Source organism: Micropterus salmoides, unplaced genomic scaffold, assembly GCF_014851395.1.
Source record: "Micropterus salmoides isolate LMB-PRFRI ecotype aquatic unplaced genomic scaffold, ASM1485139v1 Ms_hic_scaffold_17, whole genome shotgun sequence".
NCBI classification, from domain to species: domain Eukaryota; kingdom Metazoa; phylum Chordata; class Actinopteri; order Centrarchiformes; family Centrarchidae; genus Micropterus; species Micropterus salmoides.
Genome location: NW_024040817.1, coordinates 2,969,213 through 2,995,999, shown reverse-complemented (window position 1 = coordinate 2,995,999; position 26,787 = coordinate 2,969,213). Strand labels below are relative to the sequence as shown.

The 26,787-nt window shown below is 41.2% G+C and overlaps 1 protein-coding gene across 1 annotated transcript; it reads right to left on the bottom strand.

The window, feature by feature from the left end:
• Positions 1–5,318: 5,318 nt before the first annotated feature.
• On the bottom strand, positions 5,319–16,168 carry LOC119907973 (H-2 class I histocompatibility antigen, alpha chain-like). Its single transcript, XM_038725707.1, is given in 9 exon segments — positions 5,319–6,007; positions 6,326–6,358; positions 9,049–9,084; positions 10,073–10,201; positions 12,312–12,596; positions 13,238–13,376; positions 13,378–13,532; positions 14,459–14,731; positions 15,106–16,168. Coding segments are annotated over 9 exon segments (1,215 nt in total). The 5' UTR covers positions 15,188–16,168; the 3' UTR covers positions 5,319–5,924.
• Between the last annotated feature and the right edge of the window lie 10,619 nt (positions 16,169–26,787).

Here is a 26,787-nt window from a genome sequence, read left to right as displayed (position 1 = left end):
GGTTACTATTTGTTTTACAGCGATGTCGGACCAGTCCATAAACATGTTCCTCACTCAGCAGCTACCAGATGTTATTTATTCACGAAATAAACGCAGAGAGAGAAAAAAAGAAATGTGGGTGGGTAAAACAGTTCTGTTGAGCTTTACGCATGACGCGCAGCTTCCTCTTCCTCCTCTCAGGTTTACCCTGCTTCAACAACGAGCTGCTCCCAAGTTACTGCCACAATAATTATCTACGTTGTAAAGATTATTATGATGCTTTAGGAATAATCAAATTGTTTTGGCTGCCTGCGTTATTGCAAAGCAAGTGGTTTGGTAGGATACATGTCCATAATAAAAGAGACAAGCGAAATTAGTGGCTAGTCAGCAAGCTTGATATTTTAAAGTGATCTTATCAATACTTATGGAGATTTAAAACAAAAATAATTGTTCTAAACAGAAATAGATAAATTACATAGCATAAGCTGCATTCCCTAGAAATAACCTGTTGCACAGTAGATAAAATATATTTAAATATATAGTAGATAGAGTAATTGAACCTTTTCTTGAGTAAAGATTTTGAGTAGTCTGCACGAGCCTTTAGGGAGCTCGCTTTGGCTGTGAGGGTGACTCCGACCGGGAGTGGAAGTAGCAACGGTCTTCCTTTACCTGAAAACATTAAACAAAGAGCACAAATAGGTTGTTTCTGCTGCTTTCCTATTTAGTTTTTAGTTAAAAAAGGCTTTAATGTAGTGTTTAGTTCCTTTTCTAATAGGTCTACAATCCTAGAGGTTTAGAATGTCTGAATTTGTGTATAGGCCAGTGTTAGCAAGTTAGTCAGAAATAGTAATATATTACTAGTTACTTGTTACTCCTTCAAAAAGATTTATTTTATTTCTTACTTCTTACTGAGTGATAAAAGTAACTAGGTACGTTACTATAGGCTATTACTTTCCAGTGTTTCCCACAGAATGGGGGGGGGGTTCTGACTTTGGACAGGTTTGTGCCTGGTGTTCATGAGAGAGAGGGAGAGAGAAAGGGCTACTCAATCAAATATGATTTGGAATCCGCCTATTAAAAAAAAAAATTAGAAAATTGACAATTATCCAAATTATAGGCTAATTATGGGAAACACTGCTTTCACTACCACCCCCCTTCACCGCCAAACAGCGTCTCTCCTTTTTAACTAATATCATATTCAACAGCAGCAAGGAGTGTGGTTTTTGCAAAGCAAAGCCTAGGCCTAACGTTTAATAAAATACTAATAATAATAATAGCAAGTAAATCCCAACTTCTAAACAGCTGTTTACGTCACATAGCCCTTTATAAGAGCAGTTAAAAAACCTTAAAACGTGTTGAACCGGTTTGCGGATGTTGGGTTGAAGCCTGGAATATACTCGGGAGCGGACATGGACTACTTCTGTTTATAGTACTTCACACATGCGCAGAAAATTGGTTGGTGCCCTGGTAGCGCTACGCTTAAGTTTTCTCTCGTTTGGTGGGAGTATCAGAGGTGTTAACCAGTCAGCAGCGATGTGTGTAAAACACATCCGTTTCAATCAGGAAACTGTAGCAAAGCGGAGCACCACGTTAAGAGACAGAACTCTTTTTTTGAAAATTATTACATATACAAAAACATGAAATTGAGTTGTCGCATACTGCAAAAAGGATAAGGTGCATAATAAAAGATAAGGAAAACCAAAAAGAAGTTTTTTTCCCCCAAATTATGTTCTGCTACTAAAAAGCCTTATTGCATCCTTTGTTTTCATAATGTTAAGGGCTTTTGTAAAGGAAAGAAATTCATTATGAAATACACAAAACATAGGTTTCACTCTCGAAAACTTTGACTTGTGAATATAAAATTTCCCAAGAATGAATTCATTAATGAAAAAGGGTGCCAATTATCAATAGAAATAAGATCTTTTGGGGGGTTAGGGAATTAACGCAATCATACCTTGTGTTGGAAAAGGAGGAAGAGTTCCTTTTTCAGTACTTTCTAATATGACTTCAAGCAGAACGGGGCGAAATATTCTGTAAAGGGCTGATACAATTCTGCAAAAAGGACATTTGATTTATTAGTTTGAGATTATCAGTTGTCTAAAAGACTTCTTCGGTAGTTACATTTTCATCCTTCTCTCATCTTGATAAATGAGTGATATTAAGGGAGTTCAAAAATGCAGTTGCTGTTTGCTGAGAATATTTTGATTCATATGGATTAATATAAAAATTTGAGCAATAATAGTTTATTATTTTCATCATCAGTTACAATGCCATTACATAATATAAAGTTACAGCCTGTTCTCGTGCTCAGGCGTCACATGTACACGCAATAATAATAATATAAAATTGTTAATTGAAGTAATGTAAGAATTAAAGGGGTAAGAGTACATAAGTTTTACTTCTTCCTACTCCTTTTTGCACATGTGATAGGTATGTTAACACATATGGTACTTCTCATCCTACCTCACCGGGAGAACTGAGCATGTCACCTTGGGAGAGGCTAAATCCCTGATACACAACGTCACCTGTGGTGTCCCTCAAGGCTCAGTGCTCAGCCCCACCCTTTTTATTCTCTACATGCTCCCCCTTGGCCACGTCATTAGCCGGCATGGAATTTTATTCCACTGCTATGCTGATGACACTCAACTCTACCTAAGGACAAACCCATCCACCTCTGCTGCCCTGCCATCATCCACTCTGACCACCTGCCTGGAGGAGATAAAGGCGTAGATGAAGAAAAACTTTCTGCAGCTAAACAGCTCCAAGACTGAAGCCATCTTAGTTGCACACTCCGCACCAGATTCGGTCATCTGACATTACCAGCATCACCTTCTCTGGCCAAAATATTCCACTTTCAACATCAGCCACTAACCTGGGTGTTAAAATGGACTCTCATCTAACCTTTGAGGCTCACATCAAACATCTCTGCAAGACCTCCTTCTTCCACCTCAGGAACATCGCCAAACTCCGTCCTATACTCACTCCTGTAGGCTGGACTACTGCAATGCGCTCCTCACCGGGATCCCTGAGAAAAGCCTTCAGAAGTTGCAGTACATCCAGAACAGTGCTGCTAGGATTCTGTTGAAGGTGCGCAAATATGACCACATTACCCCCATCCTCAAATCACTCCACTGGCTTCCTGTCTCACTCAGGATTGAGTACAAGGTCTCCCTCCTTACCCACCAGTGCATCCATGGTGAAGCCCCACCCTACCTCAAGGAACTCCTCACCCCACAGACCTCAACACGTACCCTCCGATCTGCCTCAGCATTTCTCCTGAAACCTCCCAGAACCAATCTCCGTACAATGACAGATCAGGCTTTCTGCTCAGCTTCTCCCAGTCTGTGTAATGGTTCTCCTTGACTGTGGATGCTTTTTATCAGGCCTTAAAACCCACCTTTTTAGGAGAGCTTTTGATTGAACTCTTACCGTTTTTCTTCTTATTTTTTTTAATTTTAATTTTATTTTCATGCTCTCCATGTGTTTTTATTTTTAGCACGCACCTGTCTTAACATGTAGGGATTTGTGTAAATATAAAGTGCATTACAAATTACATTTTTTATTCTTATTACTTTTGCTGCTCATGTCAATTCAATTCAAAAATTGGAAAAGCTGTGTAGCTCACGAAGCTCAACCTGCCCATGGAGCTGCTGATCCACTTTTACACAGCCGTCATCCAGTCTGTCCATCACTGTCTGTTTTGGATCTGCCACCAAAAAGGACAGGAGCAGACTACAACGGACAGTCAGGACTGCAGAAAAGATCATCTGTGCCAATCTTCCCTCCATTCAGGACTCATACATTTCCAGAGTCAGGAAACATCACTGCAGATCCATCTTGCCCCGGACACAACCTGTTCCAGCTCCTCCCCTCTGGTAGGCGCTACAGAGCACTGTACACCAAAACCAACAGACTCAGGACTCACAGCTGATTTCTGACTCAGTGTCAGGAACAATTCCTGTGCAATAACCCAGTAACTCTGTCTCTAATCAGCCACCTGTTTACTGGCTAACACTTATTATTTATTCATACTTCTCTATTTCAGAGCTGTACATACTGTTATATTGTCATTTTGTATATTGTGTATACTGTATACCAAATCCACCTACCGCATGTACATAACATCTGCACATAATACCATATATTCCAGCATCCTTTGCACTATGCTCCATCACTGTCCATGTATGCTTGTACCTGTATTTAATTTACTCCTCCTTTGCACTCTGCTCATTGCACCTCTGTCTCAATCTGTCTATATTATTTTTGTTTGTAGTGTGTATAGATGTGTTCTCTATACTGTAGCCTGTGTCTGATTTTATTATTGTATAATAAGCACGTCGTGAGCAATGTACAATCCTGAGTCAAATTCCTGTATGTGTACACATACCTGGCAATAAAGCTGATTCTGAGGTAATTAATCAGGTGAGAAGCAGCCTCATTAAAACAGCCATTTCTTTAGTATTTTTTTGACATGCACATTCAAACACCACCATCCACAAAACGGAACATTTAAAAAAAAATCAAGACACAGACCGGTGACAGGAGAAAATAAGTGTGATCATATTTTTGCTTTGGCCTTTTAAAAGAAACTATACAAAAATAATATTAATTTCTATCCTAAATTGTTGGAACATGGATTCACAATGAAATATTAATGACTAATTATAAATTTGTAGACAGAAGTTGCAAATATTAATATTTGTTACCATCGTCTTACAATCCATGTTATCACTGAGCAAATGAATCATTACACACATTATGAAGACTTTATATTGAAGTACAAATATAACATTTTATTTCCAAAAAGATACTTTTACAGTCATTATCACAGGAGTGAACCTTTTTGCCTCAGGTAACAGTCTTCACACTTTAAATATAATAGCTGGATAACAATACTTTAATATTTGACGTGTACAAAAGAGTCAAAGACTCCAAAAGAAAAGATTACATTTGCCAAAGTTTAGCTGCAGAAAGTTTTGCTTCATCCACGCCTTTATCTCCTCCAGGCAGGTGGTCAGAGTGGATGTTTTCAGGGCAGCAGAGGGGGATGGGTTTGTCCTGAGGTACAGTTGAGTGTCATCAGCATAGCAGTGGAATAAAATCCCATTTGTCTGCCATTTGCAACAATATCTCATGAATTACTGTACTCACAAAAAATTTACGAGAAAATAATGTATTTACAGAATGTAAATGCTCCGTATTTGTATAGCGCCTTCCTAGTCTTTTCGACCACTCAAAGCACTTTTACACTACATCTGCATTCACCAGTCATACACTGAGTCTAAGTGCTCAAACCGAAACTAACATTCACACATATTCATACACTGGCGGAACAGCGACCAGGGGCAATTTGGGGTTCAGTATCTTGCCCAAGGACACTTTGACACGCAATCAGGGGGAGCTGGGGATTGAACCGCCGACGTTAATGGCCAACCCGCTCTATCTCCTGAGCCACAGCCGCCAGTAAAACTCTGCTATCAAATTCCTCATTCGAAGTCCTATTAGACAATCTGTCTATTTTGACCTACTGAGCATATTTTATACAATAAAATACAATAAAGATGTTTACAGAAGACTTTTTTAAAAGGCAGCCATAGATTTTCATACACTTCTAGACTTATAGACTTTAAAACACATCTATTGAAATAATTGTCAAAGTTACATTTTCTGTCAGTAGTAATAAGCGCACAATGAGTTTAACAATGAAAGCAAACATAATGTTTCAATTCAGCAATTCTCAATTCAATGTCATTGAAACCATACAAGTTTGTTGACTGGAATGGGAAGTATACCATGATGAAATTATGCAACATTATGTTACAGCAACATTTTTAAATGTCTAGTTAAATGATTAGCTGGAGTCTTCACTTTATTAAAGTTTGAAAAAAATTCACTTAAACCCTTTAAGAGGCCGTGGAGACATTTTAAACTTTTATATTTAAATATCAATTTTGTTCTGTTGGTTTTCGACTTCCCCATTTGTTGAATGGGTAATGGATCCAGAAACTTCTGTCGTCACAATCATTGGCTGCAGGGATGAATAGAAGAAATAGTTATTTTTTTAATATTATAGCTATATGTACACAGTATTGGGTTAGTGTCCACACACACACACACACACACACACACACACACACACACACACACGGGAAATATTGAGGCTCATCTGCTACAACCTGTTTTTATCTGTACATTTTTTTCACATTTCTTTTTTACCTGTACATCATCTTATGAAAACTCACTTCTGAGTCAGGGTTGTAACAATCTAAATATCATTCGCACAAAAACACTTAAAAATTCAGGAATAACATTTTTAGAACACAGAGCAGAGAAATAAACCACTTACCTGAGTCAGCATTTACGCCCATAAGTGGTGGACCTGTTAATGAAGAATACACAAAACCATTTTTATTAATTTAGATATTTTTGTAATAGCCCACGAACAGCTGACTAACTTCAACGATAAGGTTGGCGTTATTCATTGTTTCAATTTTTTCTCAATAAACCACATGAAAACACCAAAAGCAAAGAGTTGAGTTAAACCTTTATTGTTGGGAATTAGGTATTACCTAAATGACAAAACTGGCCACTAATGTTTGTGTGACCAGAGCTCTACAGAGCGTATTTCAGTACTAAGTAGGGCTGAACGATTTTGGAAAATAATCTAATTGCAATTTTTTTTAATCAATATTGCGATTTAATATGCGATTAATTTATAAGCTCTTTACCTTCTTATTCAAAATGGACAAGCAGTAATTTGGTGTATAGTATGACCAACACAATATTAGACAGACAGAACTACACTGTTCTTTCTTGTGTTATGATGAACTGGGTAGAGTTATTATTTTGATTATCATGAACAATGGTGGAGAAGATATATCAAGTTATAATAATATGAGAAAGATAATTAGAGTAAAGTCATAGCATTAAATAATATGATGTATCATCAGGTCGGCCTACCTACAGACCACAAGAAAAACTAACTGACCACAGTGTGTTATACAGTAAGCACAACCCACAGTCCAACCACCAATTAATGTCCTTATCTCAGTTCAAATCTCTTAGTCCATCTTTCTGTATCACAGTAAGCAAACAAAAAATACTCAGTTTGAGGTTCAATTCAAAAGTCCCCCCCCCCCCGCCGCCTCCGATGCTGGTGAGAATCGCACCGGCTGTAACCAGGCTGTAACTCGGGACAGACCGGGCCTCTTTCGGACTTGTGAGTTTGGTTTGAACGCCGTTTCACACATATTTCCTGAGCTGACTGGTGGCTGTGTGTGTGTGATGCAAGCGCCAATCGCCACAATACGCTTAGCTTACTACACGTGTCTTTCTGTTGTGCATTTTTTCTGTGCGTCAAAGCGGCGGATGGCCCGACGATTTCACCTGCCAAAAACCACCAAGTTACCCGCAGGTGGCAGCTGCTACTTTCATTCCTTGTGTGACACTAAAGTTTCTGTAGTTTTAGCTTCTGTCAAGCTTAAGGCCGTTGTACAACAAGAAGGCCAGGTACAGCCTAACGTGACAAAGACGAAGTTGGGACGGATGACAGCGGAAATAAAGGATCTTGTTGGATTCTCCCAGATGGAAGGCTCTGATGCTGGACAAATGTTTTCAAAGCAAAGTTGTCTGTTTACTGCTGGACAGATAATTAAGTTAGAGCAACTTTAGCAAAGCAAATTAAAACTGTAGTTTGAGAGCTTCAGCTGGAAGATGGGCATAATTACTGAGAGAAGTGACAATGTTGTAAAATATATAGTTGGATTGTAATTTCTAATGTTATTCTCCAGCGCTGTGTTTTGGCTTTGCTAGTGGACAGAAATGTGTCGGTTACATTCGCGAGACAATCAGCCGATTATTATTGGTAAACAGACAGTAACATACAGCACGCAAGTTCAGATCATCCAGCTAAACCTTACATTATACTGCCCTGGTGGAAACATTTATTTATTTTCACTGTTAACGGACAGTGAGTGAGGAGTTTGTTGCAATTCGTTACCCTCACCACTAGATGTCACTAAAACTCACACTTAACCTTTAATGATAGAAATGAAAGGGAGAATACGACTCCTGAACTAGAGAACAGGTGCTGGAACAAATAATAACATTGTTCCTCCATCTTTTAACCTTGATCTGAACTTTATCTTAGTGCTGATCCGTCTGTTTCCAAGTCATGTTGATGATGTTTGAATATTTAAAGTTCAGCTCATCAAACTTGCTGAAGTTCAAACCCAGCCCCCGTACTGCCCTGCTCAGGCTCACTGCTAAATGTATATATATATATACATTTATATACATATACATATATATACATATATATATATATATATATATATATATATATATATATATATATATATATATATATATATATATACATACATACATACATACATACATACATACATATATATACATTTATATATACATATATATATATATACATTTATATATATACATATATATATATATATATGTGTATTGTATATATAATATATATATATATATATATATATATATATATATTATATATATATATATATATATATATATATATATATATATGTGTATGTGTGTATATATATATATATATTATATATATATATGTGTATGTGTGTATATATATATATGTGTATATGTGTATATGTGTATATATATATATATATATGTGTATGTATATATATATATATATATATATATATATATGTGTATATGTGTATATATATATATATATATATATACACACACACACACACACACATATATAATAATATTGAGGCCAGATGCTACAACCTGTTTCTATATGTATATTTTTTACATTTCTTTTTTCCCCCTGTACATCATCCGATGACAAATATATTTAAAACCACCACCATTAACTGAAATGCATTACTTTTAGGAAACTCTATAATGTGGCACGCGAGAACTACAAGACCTTGGGCCGAGTACAGACAGCAGCTTTGCAGAGAGCACACAAACCAGACAACATTTCATTTTGTTCAGCAATCAAGTTACAGTAACCTCTGAACAGCGAACTTCATCAGACTTACAGAGAAATAAAGTTGTTACCTTGTGCATGTCCGTCATCATTTCTGTGTCCAGCTCCTGTGAATAAAGACAATTTTAACACAGACTGTAAGTGATCACACATGAAGTCAATGACATGGTCTAAATCTGCATCAGACTATCAGTCTATTGACTTTTAAAATACACAGGGTTAAAGTTCACAGTTTGAACTTTGATTCGATTTGAGGACAACATAAAGTGTTCACTTAAATTGTTTGAACTTAAAATTTTCAAGTTTGATTTACTTAATTATGAGGTGAAAAATAAGAAACACCCTTGCCACTTAATGACTGACAGGACAGCTATTCGATATGACCTCTGAAAAATCTCATGAAGTCCTTCATGAATTAGTAAGAGATGATTTCACACATACACACCACTTCCTTTTGCCCTGCTGTAAGTACTTAGTAAGTGATGTAAATACAGTTTACTGAATACTGTATTACAGTATCATTTAGGGAAAAACTCAAATTAATAAATAAACCTAAAAAAAACACAACCAAAAAATACAAAACAATCATTCATTAACTGTAGGGCTGTCCCCGACTAAGGATTTACATAGTCGAGTCGGAATCGCACCCCCATATCGCCAAAATTGCGTGAACCTTGTTTCACTGCGAAGCTTCGACTGTGAGATTGACAGTCGAATCAGGCTCCGCCCATCGAAGCATTGAATCTTTGGCTATTTGGGGTCAGCCGTAATTAATAGTACTCAAGGTTAAATGTTCAATTTATTGTGATTTTGATACTAGGTCATATTATTCAGCTCTAGTATCATTTATCATGAAACTCTATCTAACTCTATTACTTATTAATGATTATGAAATTCTGAATGAATTCTTTTTAAAGTAATTTAATGTTCAGTTTTTCAGATTGTTGTCAGATTTTTTTTGAAAAGCCGGCTATCATAGATGGAGAGACATTTTTGTGGAATTAAATGTTTTGTGTATTTTCTTTTACAGAATATAAAAAATACATTCCACTCCACTGCTATCTGGTTTATAATGGATGTATATTTGCCACCTACCATTTCTGAATTTACTGTACAAGTAAACAGCCAGCAGCACCACAACGGCCAGCACCACAACAGCCAGCACCAGCACCACCACAGTAAGGATGGTTGATTGTCCAGGTACATCAGGAGGTAGTTTATGATCTAAAACACAGAAAACAATAGTTTTATATTCACTTCACTTTCAACATCATTTCTATTAGTTAGGTTTAATTTACTGTAGAGTTGATACAAACGTGCAGAAGCTGAGTGACAGTATTGCTGCATTTTGGTTTAGTGTTGTCACAAGACTGGAATTTCTGATTTCGATACCAGGGTGGAAAACTGACACAACCTTGATTAAATTACTGAATCTAATTACTAAATAATCTAATCAACTTATCTTAGAAATGAAGTAAAGTTAATAGTATATACGGGAGTGATGATGACGTAGTGGATAAGACACATACCTTTGGTGTGAAAGACCAGGGTTCAATTCCCTACTGTGACACATCCACCAGTGTTTCCCTGAGCAAGACACTTAACCCCTAGTTGCTCAGGCATATATAGCAAATGTAAGCCACTTTTTCTTTATCAGGGACAAATGCATGGGACATCACTTTATAATTTATACTAAAGTCACGTTTCGACCATAGTTACCCGGGACTTTTAAGGCCCCAAACTAAAAGGTTCCTTCGGCCCGCTGTTGAGTGCGTTTCCACTGTGGTTTAAAGATCTGCGAAGATTAGGCAAATTAACCAGCTGATGTAGGCTGTAGGCCTGCATGCTGTACAAAGCGATGCACAGGAATCATTATTTGTAACCGCTATCCATGAGAAAAATTTATAAATGAACAGGTCAGGATCAGGTTTGATTGGAATATAATGAAAAACTGAAGCCTATGCTTGACCATTAAAGCTGCTTTTTTGTAGGAGAGTATAATATACACACGATAAAGTTTGTTACAAATTTAATAACAAACTGGATAAAGCCATAAAGTTCTTAAAATAACTCCATCACAGAGAAAGCAGCAGAAAAACAACATCGCAACAGTTTGGAAGGTTATTAAAACATTTCCAGCGACAAGAGCTTCAGACCAGCGGCAGCATCACTTCTGTGTCGCCTGAGCGTCGGAGGAACAGGATTTTAACGAGCTTTATTACCAGCTGTAATCAGCTGTTCAGCTTGTTTTGGAGAGAAAGAGACCGACTTCGGGTCTGTGTAAAAACTTCGTGACTGATGAAAACTTAAAACAACAACTCAGGACCCAGTACTTGGTGTAACTCCATCAGCTATAAGCTGTAAACACGCCGCTGCACGCTGCCTGTTATCTTTGAGCAATATATCTCAGGCGAACATCGGCGAGACACGTGTGCTATATGACATTTGATTGTGATTTATTGGTGTGCAAACAAAGGTGGAAAAGAGACGAGCAGTAGTACAAAAACAGCTGACATGCACCTATTAAAGTCAGTAGCCTCCACTCGCCCATTCAGAAATTCACTGGAAGGCAAGCTCCACCCCCATCAAAGTTCCTCTGGAGGAAACGCAGTGAGTTCCTCCAAAAGGTTCCTAGTTCCGGGGTTTAGTTCCTTTGGTTGAAATGCAGCTAAAGTAGATGCCATGCAGGTTTCTAGCCATGATTAAATTGCAACCCCTGTCCCTGGTTAAATTAGTTCTGACTTTAGTCAAAGTCTTTTCCTATCAACTGAACTCTGCTGTCGCTTGCATTTGGGCTTGTTGTATCCTTTGCCGGCATCCAATCACATGTGATGAGTACCAGCCAATCAAAGAACGAAAGACGCGTAAATAAACCAGAGCGAATAAGATGAGAAAATGGCGGTGGAGTTATGTGGACACTGCAGCGTTTGCTGTCGGGGAGAAGAGATCATGAGAGAGTGCATTTCAGGACAGATTCTGCGGAAAATAAATATTAACACGATTTAAACCCGATGTTGTTGACAACACTCGTTTGGTCAGATTTAAATAACATGAATTTAAATTTGTGCTGGTGAGAAACAAAAACAAACTCCTTTCTAATAGGAATGTTGTTGTGTTGCCTGATTTGAATTTGTCACCATAACAGACGGACATGAAGGCCAAAGTTAAAATATCAAAGTTAAAATAAACACAAACGATCTTTTGAGTCTTGGGGCTTCTTTGAGGCGAAGACGAAGAACTTTTGCTGAAGAGGTGACGTCAATCATATGAGATGCTTTCTGCAATAATACTAAACAAGCCAAATACCAAAACCAAAGAAGAAGAAGTTTCTTACCCCATTCCTTTTCAACATGTAACCTGGATGCAGGATGAGTCACTTCACAGGTGAATGTAGACGTGTCGCTCCTTAAAATCTCCACACTGTCTCTTCTCTGGAAGGTGTCGTCTTCATTTGGTCGAACGCCAAAGGAAAACACTCCGTCCTCTTTAGTTAGAACACGACCGTTTCTCTTGATGTTCAGGATGATGTCTTTTGGGTAGAAACCTGTGGCCAGGCACGTCAACATGACCTTTGACTCAACTGCAGTGTTCTTTGAGAACATGAAGACCTCAGGTGGAGCTGGACAGAAAAAAAGCAAAGTTGTTTGCTGTTGGCCAAACAGAAATGTACAACCAAGGCCCCGTTACCTGAAAGCATCTGAAGGCTACGATGATGATAAGATAGAGGCCTCCTACCCTCTCACAGGAAGAAGATCCTGAACTTGCAGAACGAACCAACTCAAACTACAAGTTTTATTTAAAGCTAGAGGGCAGGACTTTTACAAATGAATTAAAGTCTGTTACCAAAGGAAGGTTAAGATCAAATCAGTCCAGTAAGAACTGAAGAAGCATCTTGGATCAGCGGCGAAACATCTTCATGTATCTTTAAAGTCCAGTTGCATTGATGTGAACCCACCTTGGTTTTCATGACGTCATGTTTATTTTTGTTTATGGCTCCTCTGTTGTTGCCACACGTTTATATAAATTACAAATCTATAAAATGTTTACTGCACATTAAGTTTCATATTCAGAACAACTTCAAGTACAAAACTAATTTAATTATTATTTTACTTTCAAGTGGAGCCGAGAAGCTACTGTGCACTCGCTCTTAAGAAGGGCTTCTGCTTTGGGAAACACATGTAGAAATGGAAACAATATAATAATGAAAACAATTGTTATCAGGAAACAGGCCCAGTTCATTATTTTCTAGAAAATACATACGGGCGGTTTGTAGCTGCGTTTGCTCATATCCCACAAACTTGCTCAACGAATCCATGCACTCGTTCTCCAGGTACTGCCTGGTGACTTCTATTAGGACCTGGTTATTCCACTTCCTCTTGGGTTCGGATGGCTGCTTCAGTCACAGCAACCCAGACTTTGTTGGTGTCGTCGAAGGACAGGAAGTCGTTTCCATCGTAGCTGTAAATGTCCTTACCACGGTGAAACGTAATGCTGCCGTCAGGCTGCATGTCGCCCTCACAGCCGCTCATCCATTGAAGAACATGGACGTCTGAATCTAGAGAGACGGCCAGATAAGTAAAACAGCACAGTTTATGTATTATGAATATTTTATGGCACACTGACAGCACAGATAAATATTAATTGGGGCAGTTCATATTCAGTTTAGTACATCAACACACACGGGCAAACTGACTTCACTGAACACAAATAAAGGGATCAGTGTACTGCTTGTTGGGTGGTGGAATAGCAAAGATGGGCATTTCAAGCAAAAAATACTATTCGATGGTCACTGGGAACTGTTCAACCATTCTTTGAAGAAACCAACAGTCACACCATCTTCAGGCTGTGATTGGTCCGCTGGGTGAAGGTGAGTAAAGAGCCAGGGTTTGAACTTCTCTCTCAGCTCTGCTTTTTCTTTCTTTACACAACTATTTCTGTAACTTTTCGAGTAAACAACCGAGTGAAACATTATGAATGCCTTCCAGGAAAGATGGTCTGAAAATGTGCACCACTCTCAGCATATTTAAACGATACCACCCCTCCATCTATGATAGCCGGCTTTTCAACCTGCCTGTGAGTGTTAATGTTCAGGACAGCATTAAACACAAAAGATTTCCAATGCGGTCAAACAATAAGTTTTAAAAACTTTGTTATGAATGAGCACGCTATGCTAGCTTCTCTCTGAGGATGTACGTACGGTACGGTTTGATGTTAATGTAACCATAAATGATCAAGCTGTTGAACCTTGAAAAGTAAATATTCAAGCCATCAGGGCAATCATAACGGTGTTAAGGGCTTTCCCAAGGACTGAATTACAAAGGGTTGATGGTCCCCAACTCTGCCTAGTGCGACAGGGTTGTTGGACAGAAATTTAGTTCTTTGCTCTGTCATTGCATCTATGTCAGATATTAAACTAACCACACCCCTGTCTCGTTGTTTAATACAGGAGACCAAACAGAGTTCACATTTCATGGATCTTACCTGAGTCACTCTGTCTCATTCGTTTCATCAGGATGTCGAGGTTGTTTTTTAAACTCTGCTGCTTTTTCAGGCGGGACTGTGTTCCTTTGTCCCAGTAATCTGCAGGCAGTCTCTCTTTCATCCAGTCCTGTTTGGGAACTTTCTGCTGGTGATCGCTGTCAAAGTAGTCGATCATCCTGCCATCCAGCAGACCCATGGCTGAGAACTGGTGGATGCCCGGGAGTCCGACAGGTTTGGAGAAAGCCGTGTAGGTGTAAAAGAGGGAATGTGTCTCTGAGAGTCACACAGGTGGAAAGACACACAGATATTTATTCTCTGTTCCTGTAATTATTCATTACAATGCTAATGTTGATTCTTTAATTTATTACTTTCCTCGGGTTTAAAAGCACAAAAGGCAACAACATTCAAGAAAGGTCAACATCTGCTGAATGTTCTTCCATCCAAACAATTTTCTCTTTAGGAAGTCAATAAAAGCAACCTGGACCAACCTGGACGAGATCTGTCTGTCTGAAACATATTTACACAAATTAGCTATTTATTTTAGTCACTTAGTTGCAGCAGGCAGTAGTAGAGTAAATTAAAAAACAGAACTATTCCTTATTTTATTTGTAGGATCCCATTTCCTGCCTCACGTTAACGGGACTTACCGCTGTTGACTGTCAGTCTCGTCCCGAGCACGATGGAAACTGCAACCGAATAAAGTGTAAACACAAAGATGACTACCTTCATATTTTCAAAACTACATTCCGATCCATTGTTTACATAAATAGTACATAAATAGTATGTCGTGATCCCTGTTCAGAGATCTTTCCCACATGTCTCCTCTATTGGCAAAACTTTCCAGGACGTAGCTACGACATTGTGAAAGAAACGACTGTAAGAACAGAGTAAACTTCTTTTCAGTCACAGTTCCCCTCGAAAAAACTCGTTTCACTATCACAAGTGATCCATTTGGTCCGAAAGCATTTGGAAAGTCTAGAAGAGCCGCACGATTAAATCATTTTATCCCTTTCAAAGTTAGAGGACTAAAATCGAAAGTAGTTTGTCTCTAGTGCGCATGCTTAGTGAGTATCTTACTGGACGAAGCCACTCCGCTGATTTAAATGAGAGAAGTTTTGGACCAATAAAATACTCCTGCAGAGAACAAAGCAAAAGGAGCTTTTATAAGGTCACGTAGGAATTGGATGGAACAGGGAGAGAAAAACAGCAGATATTTCTTTACCATGGAAAAAAGTGCTTTCTACGAACAACTTTACTCAAAAGATAATAATCTCAAAGATCCAAATGAAATTTTTAACCTTATTAACTCACCTAACTGTGTGGATGAAGAATATAATAAAAGCTTCTGTCAGGACATAACTATTGAGGAGATTAATTGGGGAATAACTCAGTTAAAGAACAATAAATCAGCAGGCTGTGATGGCCTGACTTCTGAGATGTATAAATGTTTCATTGAGTCATTAGGTAAATTTCTTCTGGCTGTCTTCAAAGAATCTCTGGACAGAGGGGAACTCCCTCCCTCTCTGAGGCAAGGCGTCATAACACTTATTCCAAAACCTCCCAAAGACTCGATTAATTGAAAATTGGCGACCCATTACATTGCTAAATAATGACTATAAGATTCTAGCATCTATCTTAGCAAAACGTCTCAAATCTAAATTACACACTTTAATTGATGAATGCCGATCTGGTTTCATGAAAGATCATCACATAGCCAATAACATTCGCTTAGTTCTGGATCTGATGGAATACAAAGACTTTCTAGATGATGAACACCTTATCTTATTCTTAGACTTTCAAAAAGCTTTTGACACGGTAAGCCACAAATTATTATTGACACCTTAAAATTTTTTAATTTTGATCAGAATTTTATTAATGATGTGAAAACTCTGTACATGGGAGGAAACAGTTGTATTAAATTGGCGAATGGAACCTCACCTAGATTTTACATAAAGAAAGGGATCCGCCAAGGCTGCCCCACATCGCCTCTTCTATTTGTGACTGTAGCCCAAACTCTTTGTGACCTAATTCACAAGAATTCATTAAAAGGAATTACATTAAATTAAAGAGAAATAAAAATATCACAATCCTGTTTCTAATAAATGAATCCCAAATAGGAATTGCACTAAAGGTTGTGAACAAATTCTCTGAAAGCTCAGGCTTGAATCTAAATCTATCAAAATGTGAGCTGTTTTCTCTTAAAAATAAGCACTCAGGTCAAATATGTGGGATAAATATATAGAATTTAGTAACCTATTTTGGAGTAAAAATCAGTCATAATCACAAGTTACACAAGAGTAATCTCTCTTTACTGTATGACTCTATTAATAAAAAGTTTGATTCTTGGCTTACAAGAGATATATCTACATATGGCAGGGTTCTTCTTTCTAAAGCAGAAGGTCTCTCACAAGCAGCATATTTATTTACATCTATAGAAATAACTAAATTACAATGTGCCAATCTAGACAAACTATTATATAACTTTATATGGAGGAAGAAGCCCCATAAAATCAGGAAAAACATCTTGACCAATAAAATTCAGGAAGGGGGTTTATCGGTAATTAACTTCTCACTTTTCAATGAGATATTAAAAATCAACTGGTTTAAAAGATTTTTGAAAAATCCAAACAGTTTGTGGAACATTGTTCCAAACTTTATCTTTGAAAAAGTTGGTAAATCACATTCTTGCTTCAGTGCCCATACTCCATCAACAGACTGCCAATCAAACTTCCATAAACAGGCTCTAACTTGTTGGTCACTTTTGTACAAACACAATTTCTCCCCTCACAAATGTTTGATCTGGAACAACAGGAACATCAGACATAGAAGCAAGACTCTCTTTATACAAAACTGGTTTAAACATGACATTGTACTGGTATCCCAACTGTTAAATAACTCAAATCAAATTTTAACATATGACGACATCACTCATAAATTTAACTTCCATCCTCCAAGAAAAGAATTTGACGTTGTAACCAGAGCTATACCCCATGGGATCATCACCCTGCTTAGAGATGAAAAAGATTTGGATCAAATTAATGCATTTTTCTCCAGCAGTGTTTCAATAAATGGTCTATCTTTTCTAGACAGAAAAGTCAACAACAAAGTAATTAAGAACCTTTTATGTGCAAAATCTATCCCTGCATGCAGGTACAAATGGACCCCCCTGGATGAAAATATTAATTGGAATAGAGCATGGAGTAACCCACATAAATTTTTAATTACAAAGTTAAAGAAATGTCATTTAAAATTCTTCACCATTGTTACCCCTGTAACGAGATTATCTCGAAATTTATCCCTACTGTAGACGAAAAATGCTCCTTCTGCTCTCTGGAAACAGAAACGTTGGACCATTTATTCTATAGCTGTTACATAGCTCTTCTCTGTGGAATGATATACAATGCTTCGTTAATGGACACTCAAACGTACACTTATCCAATTTTGACATTTTATTTTATTTTTCTGATTCAAACTCCTCTGTACAATATATAGTCAATCTATTAATTTTGTTTGGAAAATTAATTATTCATAAATCAAAATTTATGAAGAACAAACCTCTTTTCAATGTTTTTAAATTTGACTTAAAAAATTATATAGTCTGTATTTCTGGATTAAAGGGTAAATCAGCATCAAAATGTTTATTTTTGATGTTTATATTTATCTAATTTAACTTTATAATTAATTTAACTGATATTTTTTGTTTGATACTCTGGCTGTATACTTTATTTTTGTTGTTTATAATTGTTTTTTTATATTTTTTTCACTGTTTTTTTTTCCTTATGAAAATGTGAGCTGTAACCATATAATTCTTGTAATAAAAATAAATAAATAAATAAATAAATACATACATACTACTACAGGGCTGCTTCCTGGTGACCCCCTGAACACCCTGCTGTGTACGCTAGCGCACTGCATTTTCCTGGCTTTTTAACGCGTTCTCTTTTTTTTTTATTGGAAGTGTCAAGATTTACAGACAAACACGGCTGCCCAGAATTTGTTTCTACAGAATAGGATAAGTAAAAAATATATCACATTGCATGAGAAAAACACATGGTCCGTAGTTTCGATATCACTTTCACAAAATGTGCATGTGTTGTCATTTATACCAAAGCGAAGTCTTAGTAATTCTGTAGAGGGGATAAATGTTGTTCATTACTTTGAAATGTGTTTCTTTCACTTTGGGGGGTATAGGGAGTGATAGATATAATGTTCTTAGTTTAGTAATTGAGTCTTTATCAAATTTTTGTAAAATGTTTTTATTTTGTCTTTCAGGGTAAAGGTATTCAGTAAAACAATTTCTGATAAAGTGGTTAGTGCATTTTCTATCCAGAACAGAGATTCCTTGAATTGATAGTGGGGCCAATTGTGGTTGTATTGGATGATGTAATAGCAGGAGACAGAACTGACCCAAACGCAACGCTGAGGGTTTGAAAAAGAGGTTTATTGAGGAAAAAGGGGGACGAGGAGGGACTGGAGGAAAGAAGGGGAGTGGTAGACGAGGACCCGGGGGACCGAGTAGCTGGAGGAGCGGAAGGTGCTTAGGCTGGACGTTCGAGGGAGGCAGGCGGACGTGGAGGAGAGGACGCGGTGACTGGGACCCGGTTGCAAGGGGGGAAGCCGGAGGGCGTCGTGGAGGCAGCGAGAGGAAGAACTAGGACGTGAAACAAAGGGAAATTTCAAAAGAGCCAGAATGAAGCGGTGACACTAAGTCAGGAGCTGCAACGATCGAGCAAGGATGGAGTGGAAAGCCGGGGTAGAAATACTGGTCGTGATGAGGCTGACGGCTGGCAGGTGCGGCGGCCGGGGATGGAGGTTAACGAGGTGCAGGTGTGGGTAGCCAGCCGGGCTCCAGAGCTGAGAGGGAGAGAGCACAGAGAGAGAGAGAAGGCACAGGAGAAACCAGAATGCGAGGCAAAGGAGAAACAGGACACTCACCAACAGCCGGGCTGTCACCGCGACAGGGCCCCCCCCCCAACGGACGCCTCTAGCTCGGTAGAAGTCAGTTAGGAGGGAACGATCCAGGATTTGGCTGGCAGGGATCCAGGAGCACTCCAGGTACCGGTAGCCTCGGCCTCTACGTCGCACGTCAAGGAGGCGACGTACAGTGTAAGCGGGGTGTCCGTCGATCATCCAGTGAGGGGGAGGCACTGCCACTGGTACAGAGAGGGAGCTAGTGGAGACGGGCTTGATGCGTGAGACGTGGAAGACCGGGTGGACCTTCAGGTGAGGGGGGAGGGTCAGGCGAACCGCGGAGGGGTTGATGACGGCCTTGACGGGATAGGGGCCGATGAACTGGGGGGCGAGTTTCTTGGAAGTAGTTTGCAGGGGGAGGTCTCTGGAGGAAAGCCACACTAGTTGTCCTGGCCGGTAGGCGGGGGCTAGAGTGCGATGACGGTCGGCCAACCGGCGATTGCGGACCATGGTGCGCTCCAGATGGCCGTGGCCTCCCTCCAGATGCGGCAGCAGCGGTGGAAGTGGGCCCGTACTGAGGGGACCGCCACTTCAACTTCCTGAGACGGGAACAGGGGGGGTTGGTAGCCCAGAGAGCCCATGAAGGGGGACATACAGTGGCAGCGCAAACCTGGGAGTTATGAGCGTATTCGATCCAGGAGATCTGAGAGCTCCAAGAGGTGGGTTCCTGTACGCCACACACCTGAGTGCCGCCCCCAGATCTTGGTTGACCCGCTCGGTTTGTCTGTTCGTCTGGGAGTGGTAACCTGAAGAGAGGCTGGCGGTGGCGCCAAAGGCGCGGCAGAAGGCTCTCCAGACCTGGGATGTGAACTGAGGACCCTGGTCGGAGACTATGTCTAGCGGGATGCCATGCAGACGGAAGACATGGTTGATGAGGAGGCGGGCGGTCTCCAAGGAAGTGGGGAGATTGGGTAGGGACTTCGATGCCGGTCGGTCGACGATGCTGAGGATGAACAGTGTTTCCGTTGGATTTGGGGAGACCGGTGACGAAGTCTAAGGCGATATGGGACCAGGGGCGACCGGGGACCGGGAGGGGGCGGAGCAGACCGGCGGGTGGCTGATGGGAGGATTTGGCGCGGGTGCACACCTCACAGGCGGCCACAAAGGACAGACAGTCCTTATCCATGGAGGGCCACCAGAACCGCTGGCGAAGTAGGAAGAGGATGCGGGCAACTGAATCTGGAGGCGTGCGAGGACGCTCGATGGAACGTAGAGGCGATTAGGGGGCTCGAGGCCGGGACCGGGTTCAGTGGACTGGGCGCGGACTCCACCTCCCAGACCACAGAGGCGATGAGGCAGGTGTGGGGCAGGATGGTGTCCGGGGGGTTCGGGGGAGTGTCCTGGAATAGAGTCAGGAGAGAGTGTCTGGTTTAGTGTTTCGGGACCCAGGACAGTAGGAGAGGGAGAAATTGAACCTATTGAAGAACAGGGCCCACCGGGACTGGCGGGAGCTTAGTCTTTTAGCGGTCTGGATATAGGAAAGATTTTTGTGATCTGTCAGGACTAGAAAAGGGTGTTCAGCCCCCTCTAGCCAGTGCCTCCACTCCTCCAGGGCCAGCTTAATAGCCAGCAGTTCTTGGTCCCCCACGGTGTAATTACGTTTGGTGGGGGACAGACGGCGGGAGAAGAAGGCGGAGGGGTGAAGTCTGTTATCCTTGGGAGAGCGCTGGGAGAGGCAGGCGCCGATGCCCACGTCCAAGGCGTCCACCTCAACCATGAACTGAAGGGAGGGGTCAGGGTTGGTGAGGACGGGGGTGGAGGTGAACAGGACTTGAGGTGGGAGAAGGCTGCAACGGCCTCTGGAGACCAGATGAAAGGGACCGAGGTGGAAGTTAGGTGAGTGAGAGGGGCGGCGACAGTGCTGAAATTGCGGATAAAGCTGCGGTAAAAGTTAGCGAAACCAAGAAAGCGTTGTAGTTGCTTTACGGAGGTGGGAGTGGGCCAGTCCGCGACCGCCTGGATCTTTGAGGGGTCGGCACGAAGCCGCCCCCTTTCATAACGAAACCGAGGAACTGGACGGAGGGTGTGTGAAATTCACATTTATCTGCTTTGACGAAAAGCCTGTTCTCCAGAAGCCGCTGCAGGACCAGACGAACATGTTTTGTGTATTGGGCAGGGTCGCGGGAGAAGATCAGGATATCATCAAGATAAACGAAAACCAAGCGGTGGAGAAAATCACGGAGAACGTCGTTAACTAAGGCTTGGAAAACCGCAGGGGCGTTGGTAAGGCCAAAGGGCATGACCAAATCCTCGTAGTGACCGAGGGGGGTGTTAAACGCGGTTTTCCATTCACCGCCCTCCCGGATCCGCACCAGATGGTAGGCATTACGTAAATCCAGTTTAGTAAAAATGGTGGACAGGGAGAGGGATTCAAAGGCCGAATCCATGAGCGGGAGGGGGTATTTGTTCTTAATGGTGATGGCATTGAGCCCCCGGTAATCGATACAAGGGCGGAGGGTCTTGTCTTTCTTGGCTACAAAAAAGAAGCCTGTTCCTAACGGGGAGGGCGAATGATGCCAGCGGCTAAGGAGTCCTTGATGTACTGCTCCATAGACTCCCTCTCCGGACGCGACAGGTTGTTCAAAACATACAGTGGGTACGGAAAGTATTCAGACCCCTTTAAATTTTTCACTCTTTGTTTCATTGCAGCCATTTTCCAAAAATCAAAAAAGTTCATTTTATTTCTCAGTAATGTACACTCAGCACCCCATCTTGACAGAAAAAAACAGAAATGTAGAAATCTTTGCAATTTATTAAAAAAGAAAAACTGAAATATCACATGATCATAAGTATTCAGACCCTTTGCTCAGTATTTAGTAGAAGCACCCTTTTGATCTAATACAGCCATGAGTCGTTTTGGGAAAGATGCAACAAGTTTTTCATATCTGGATTTGGGTATCCTCTGCCATTCCTCCTTGCAGATCCTCTCCAGTTCTGTCAGGTTGGATGGTAAACGTTGGTGGACAGCCATTTTCAGGTCTCTCCAGAGATGCTCAATTGGGTTTAAGTCAGGGCTCTGGCTGGGCCATTCAAGAACAGCCACGAAGTTGTTGTGAAGCCACTCCTTCGTTATTTTAGCAGTGCGCTTAGGGTCATTGTCTTGTTGGAAGGTAAACCTTCGGCCCAGTCTGAGGTCCAGAGCACTCTGGAAAAGGTTTTCGTCCAGGATATCCCTGTACTTGGCCGTATTCATCTTTCCCTCGATTGCAACCAGTCGTCCTGTCCCTGCAGCTGAAAAACACCCCACAGCATGATGCTGCCACCACCATGCTTCACTGTTGAGACTGTATTGGACAGGTGATGAGCAGTGCCTGGTGTTCTCCACACATACAGCTTAGAATTAAGGCCAAAAAGTTCTATCTTGGTCTCATCAGACCAGAGGATCTTATTTATCACCATCTAAGAGTCCTTCAGGTGTTTTTTAGCAAACTCCATGCGGGCTTTCATGTGTCTTGCACTGAGGAGAGGCTTCCGTCGGGCCACTCTGCCATAAAGCCCCGACTGGTGGATTGCTGCAGTGATGGTTGACTTACTACAACTTTCTCCCATCTCCCGACTGCATCTCTGGAGCTCAGCCACAGTGACCTTTGGGTTCTTCTTTACCTCTCTCACCAAGGCTCTTCTCCCCCGATAGCTCAGTTTGGCCGGACGGCCAGCTCTAGGAAGGGTTCTGGTCGTCCCAAACGTCTTCCATTTGAGGATTATGGAGGCCACTGTGCTCTTAGGAACCTTAAGTGCAGCAGAAATTTTTTTGAAACCTTGGCCAGATCTGTGCCTTGCCACAATTCTGTCTCTGAGCTCTTCAGGCAGTTCCTTTGACCTCATGATTCTCATTTGCTCTGACATGCACTGTGAGCTGTAAGGTCTTATATAGACAGGTGTGTGGCTTTCCTAATCAAGTCCAATCAGTATAATCAAACACAGCTGGACTCAAATGAAGGTGTAGAACCATCTCAAGGATGATCAGAAGAAATAGACAGCACCTGAGTTCAATATGAGTGTCACGGCAAAGGGTCTGAATACTTATGACCATGTGATATTTCAGTTTTTCTTTTTTAATAAATTTGCAAAGATTTCTACATTTCTGTTTTTTTCTGTCAAGATGGGGTGCTGAGTGTACATTACTGAGAAATAAAATGAACTTTTTTGATTTTTGGAAAATGGCTGCAATGAAACAAAGAGTGAAAAATTTAAAGGGGTCTGAATACTTTCCATACCCACTGTATCTGTTGTTCCAGAGTACAGATGTGTGGGGTGAGAAGTTATGTACATATAACATTTTCCAATACAAGAGTATTTGTCTATGAAACTCTGACAACGATATAGGTATTTATTTGTCAACATTAAAATCTGCTCTAAGAAGAAATTCTAAGCCTCCAATTTTCTTGAATAAGGCATTTGGAATACAGTACCAGAAGGAGTTGCTGTGGGGGTGAATGTTTTATAACTCACCTGTTTAAATTATATTAAGCCTTAAAGTTCTGCATTATTAGGGGCGTGGCCGCATTGAATGACAGGCGTCTCTGGCCCCTGTCACTGCTGGCACTTGGTCCGCCGTCTGTTAGCCTCACTCAGCTAATACACGGAGCTCTGAGGCTCAGCCTGTTGGAGCCGTTTGGACGTTTCTACATGCAGATACCAGATGAATAATGGCAGGCTTATTGGAAAGAGAACCACCAGGAAGTCCGTGTTCCAGATGGTGAGTGAAGTTCCTGTCCTTTATTTATGTGTTAATAATTAACTGGTATTGCTGTTGGCAAATAGCTTGCGAGGTTAGCTTGTTACGCTAAAGCTGCTAACGATTCTCAGTTAACGGGAGTTAGTGTGTTCCAACCGCAGCTTTTAAGGAGTCAAAGACAAGTCAGCAAGAAGAGAGAAGCCAAAATATATTAGATTAACCTTAGTGTTAGACATTAGGGTGATAATGCTTTGAAGAAAAGGCGAGTGTGAAGTTGTAAAGTAAAGGCTCAGTCAAACGTCTCTGGCTCAGCTCTGTTAGATGACGTTATGTTAACGGCAAACTTTACAAATGGGCAATATGAGATTTCGTCCTGTAACGTAGTAACTGTTCAGTTAGATACTATTGTAATGAATAAATGCGGGGAGAGTCTCCATCGCCTTGTAGACACTTGAATGGAAGGATTCTTGTAGTGATGACTGGTTACTCTCACCTGTGTTTGGTCCGTGGCTGTGGTTTTTGGCACGCAGCGGGACGGTGCAACTTTTAGTGCTGCCGGCAGTGAAGAAGCAGGCAGGGGGTCTGTTCCTGTGTTAGGAGGGGAGGCACGCGTCTCCTTTAGGTAGAGAGGGATCGGGATCTAGTAAGTGCCTGTACTTCACGGACGGAAGCTGCACGAGGCTGCACACCCTTCCACGGCAACACGCCAATCCAAGCCGGGTGTCCGCAGCCGGGGTCTGAAGCTGAACGGAGTGTGTCTATGGCGCTTCCTGGTCTACGGGAGATTCCATGTCCGCTCCCCACAGGGGTGGGGGGGGTATGGTCGTCAGACCCAGGGCAAATAAGTTTTAAGCTCATACATTTCTGATGTTGTATGTTGTCTTGTCAAGAGTTTTGTGTCTTAGTCTTATTATGAGTTATCTTAAAAAGGTTTTAGTAAATTGACACCCATTAGGGGTGTCCCTTTGTAAAACAGGTAATCCCTCGCTGGTGGCAAAAGGGGCCCTCTGCCTTCCCTATTGGTAGAAATTGTTCTGACCAGCTTGTGGTTTGAAGTGGTCCTTATTAAATGTGGTGCATTTTTATATGGTGTCTCAGTAGTTTGCAGGTTGCGGTGCATTTTGTAGTAATTTCTCAGAGTGTGTGCGAGGTTCCCTTGCAGTGCTGTGTCATAGGGTGGTAGGGCGGCTCTGGGGGCCATTAGGGGTTGACCTTTGTGAGGGCTCTCTGCGTGCGGTGTCCCTTTTTCAGATGAATATGTATTTCCAATAAAGATTGTATTTTGTATTACATTCCTGTCTCTGTGGTTCTGTTCTCTGCCTCTGATGCAGGACCAGACCGGGTAAACAAAGGTGGTGGCAGCGTTGTGCTGCCTTAAAATCTTTAATAATCAACATTTATTACACTATTATAAGTGGCTGAACCGGAGGGACATGAAGGGTTTAAAGGCAGAGAGCCGAGGGAGGAGCGGCTGCAGAGTTCTGCCTGAAACTGTTACGCCACCTGGCCGGAGAGAGCCGTGCACCTCCGAGTGTAACATTACTGTTCAGTTCTTTGTGGGGTTCATCAGTAGGGATGATTGATTCAAAGTACATATAGAAAAAGGTTTAGTCATCAATAAGTTATTACACTTAGATGTAGCATTCCTTGAGATTCAGCAAACAATCTGAGGTGATAACTGCGTTTGATCAGCAACGTTTCAGATAAGGAGTTTAAGGCCCCATGAACCCACACTATTCTGTATTCTGATCTCCGTCTACATTAAAACGACTGAAAACGCACAGCTAGGACCCGTTCACGTACACTGGCATGCGCGTGTCGGTGTAAACATGAAGCAGATGATTTGGCGAAAGAATAAATAAATACAGACGAAGCATCAGTGCAGTTTTTTTGTTGTTGCATGCACCAATAACGAGCTGGGACTGTTACTGAATGTAACATGGGAGTGTGGCGGCGGAAAATAGACATAGACAAATAGCCAGGAGAGTGCGGTGTCGGTGATGTTGGAGTAGGTTTCCAGTCGGGAAAGAAGAGTGGAATGGTTGACGGTGTCGTAGGCTGCAGTGAGGTCGAGCATGATGAGGATGGTGAGGTGACCAGAGTCAGAGGAGAGGAGGAGGTTATTGGCGACTTTGAGGAGGGTTTTTTCAGTGTTGTGTTGTGAGTGGAATCCAGATTGAAATGGTTCAAACTGGTTGTTTGAGGTGAGCTGGGTGGCGGGGAAGCACTGGTCTATGTTGTGTGCGCGCCGCGGTCGGTCCGGGCACTGCTCTTCCGCGGGTTACGCTTTTTGCGTTCCGTCGGCATTACGTTGTCAACTGGCATTTGGGTCGGGGTCTTCTGCGTTTGCATCGCGGTGCATCTGGGAATCTTTGTTTTTTTGATTGATTTATTCTTTTTCTTTCTCCCACCCCTATTGGCTACTGGGGTTCTTGCCTGTCTGTTGCTGGGGTCGGTGTGGCACAGTCGTGGCGTCCCACTCTCACTAACAACTACATTCTTTAACAGGTTTATGCGCACACACACATGTACACGCACACACATACAGACACACACAGTCTCACACACAAACAAATTTAGGTTGTCCCTGACAGAATTATTCCTGATGCTTTTCTTCCAGTTACTTATTTAAATTATTATTCCAGCTCTCGTGGCTGTGCTGCTTATTTAATGTGTGTGA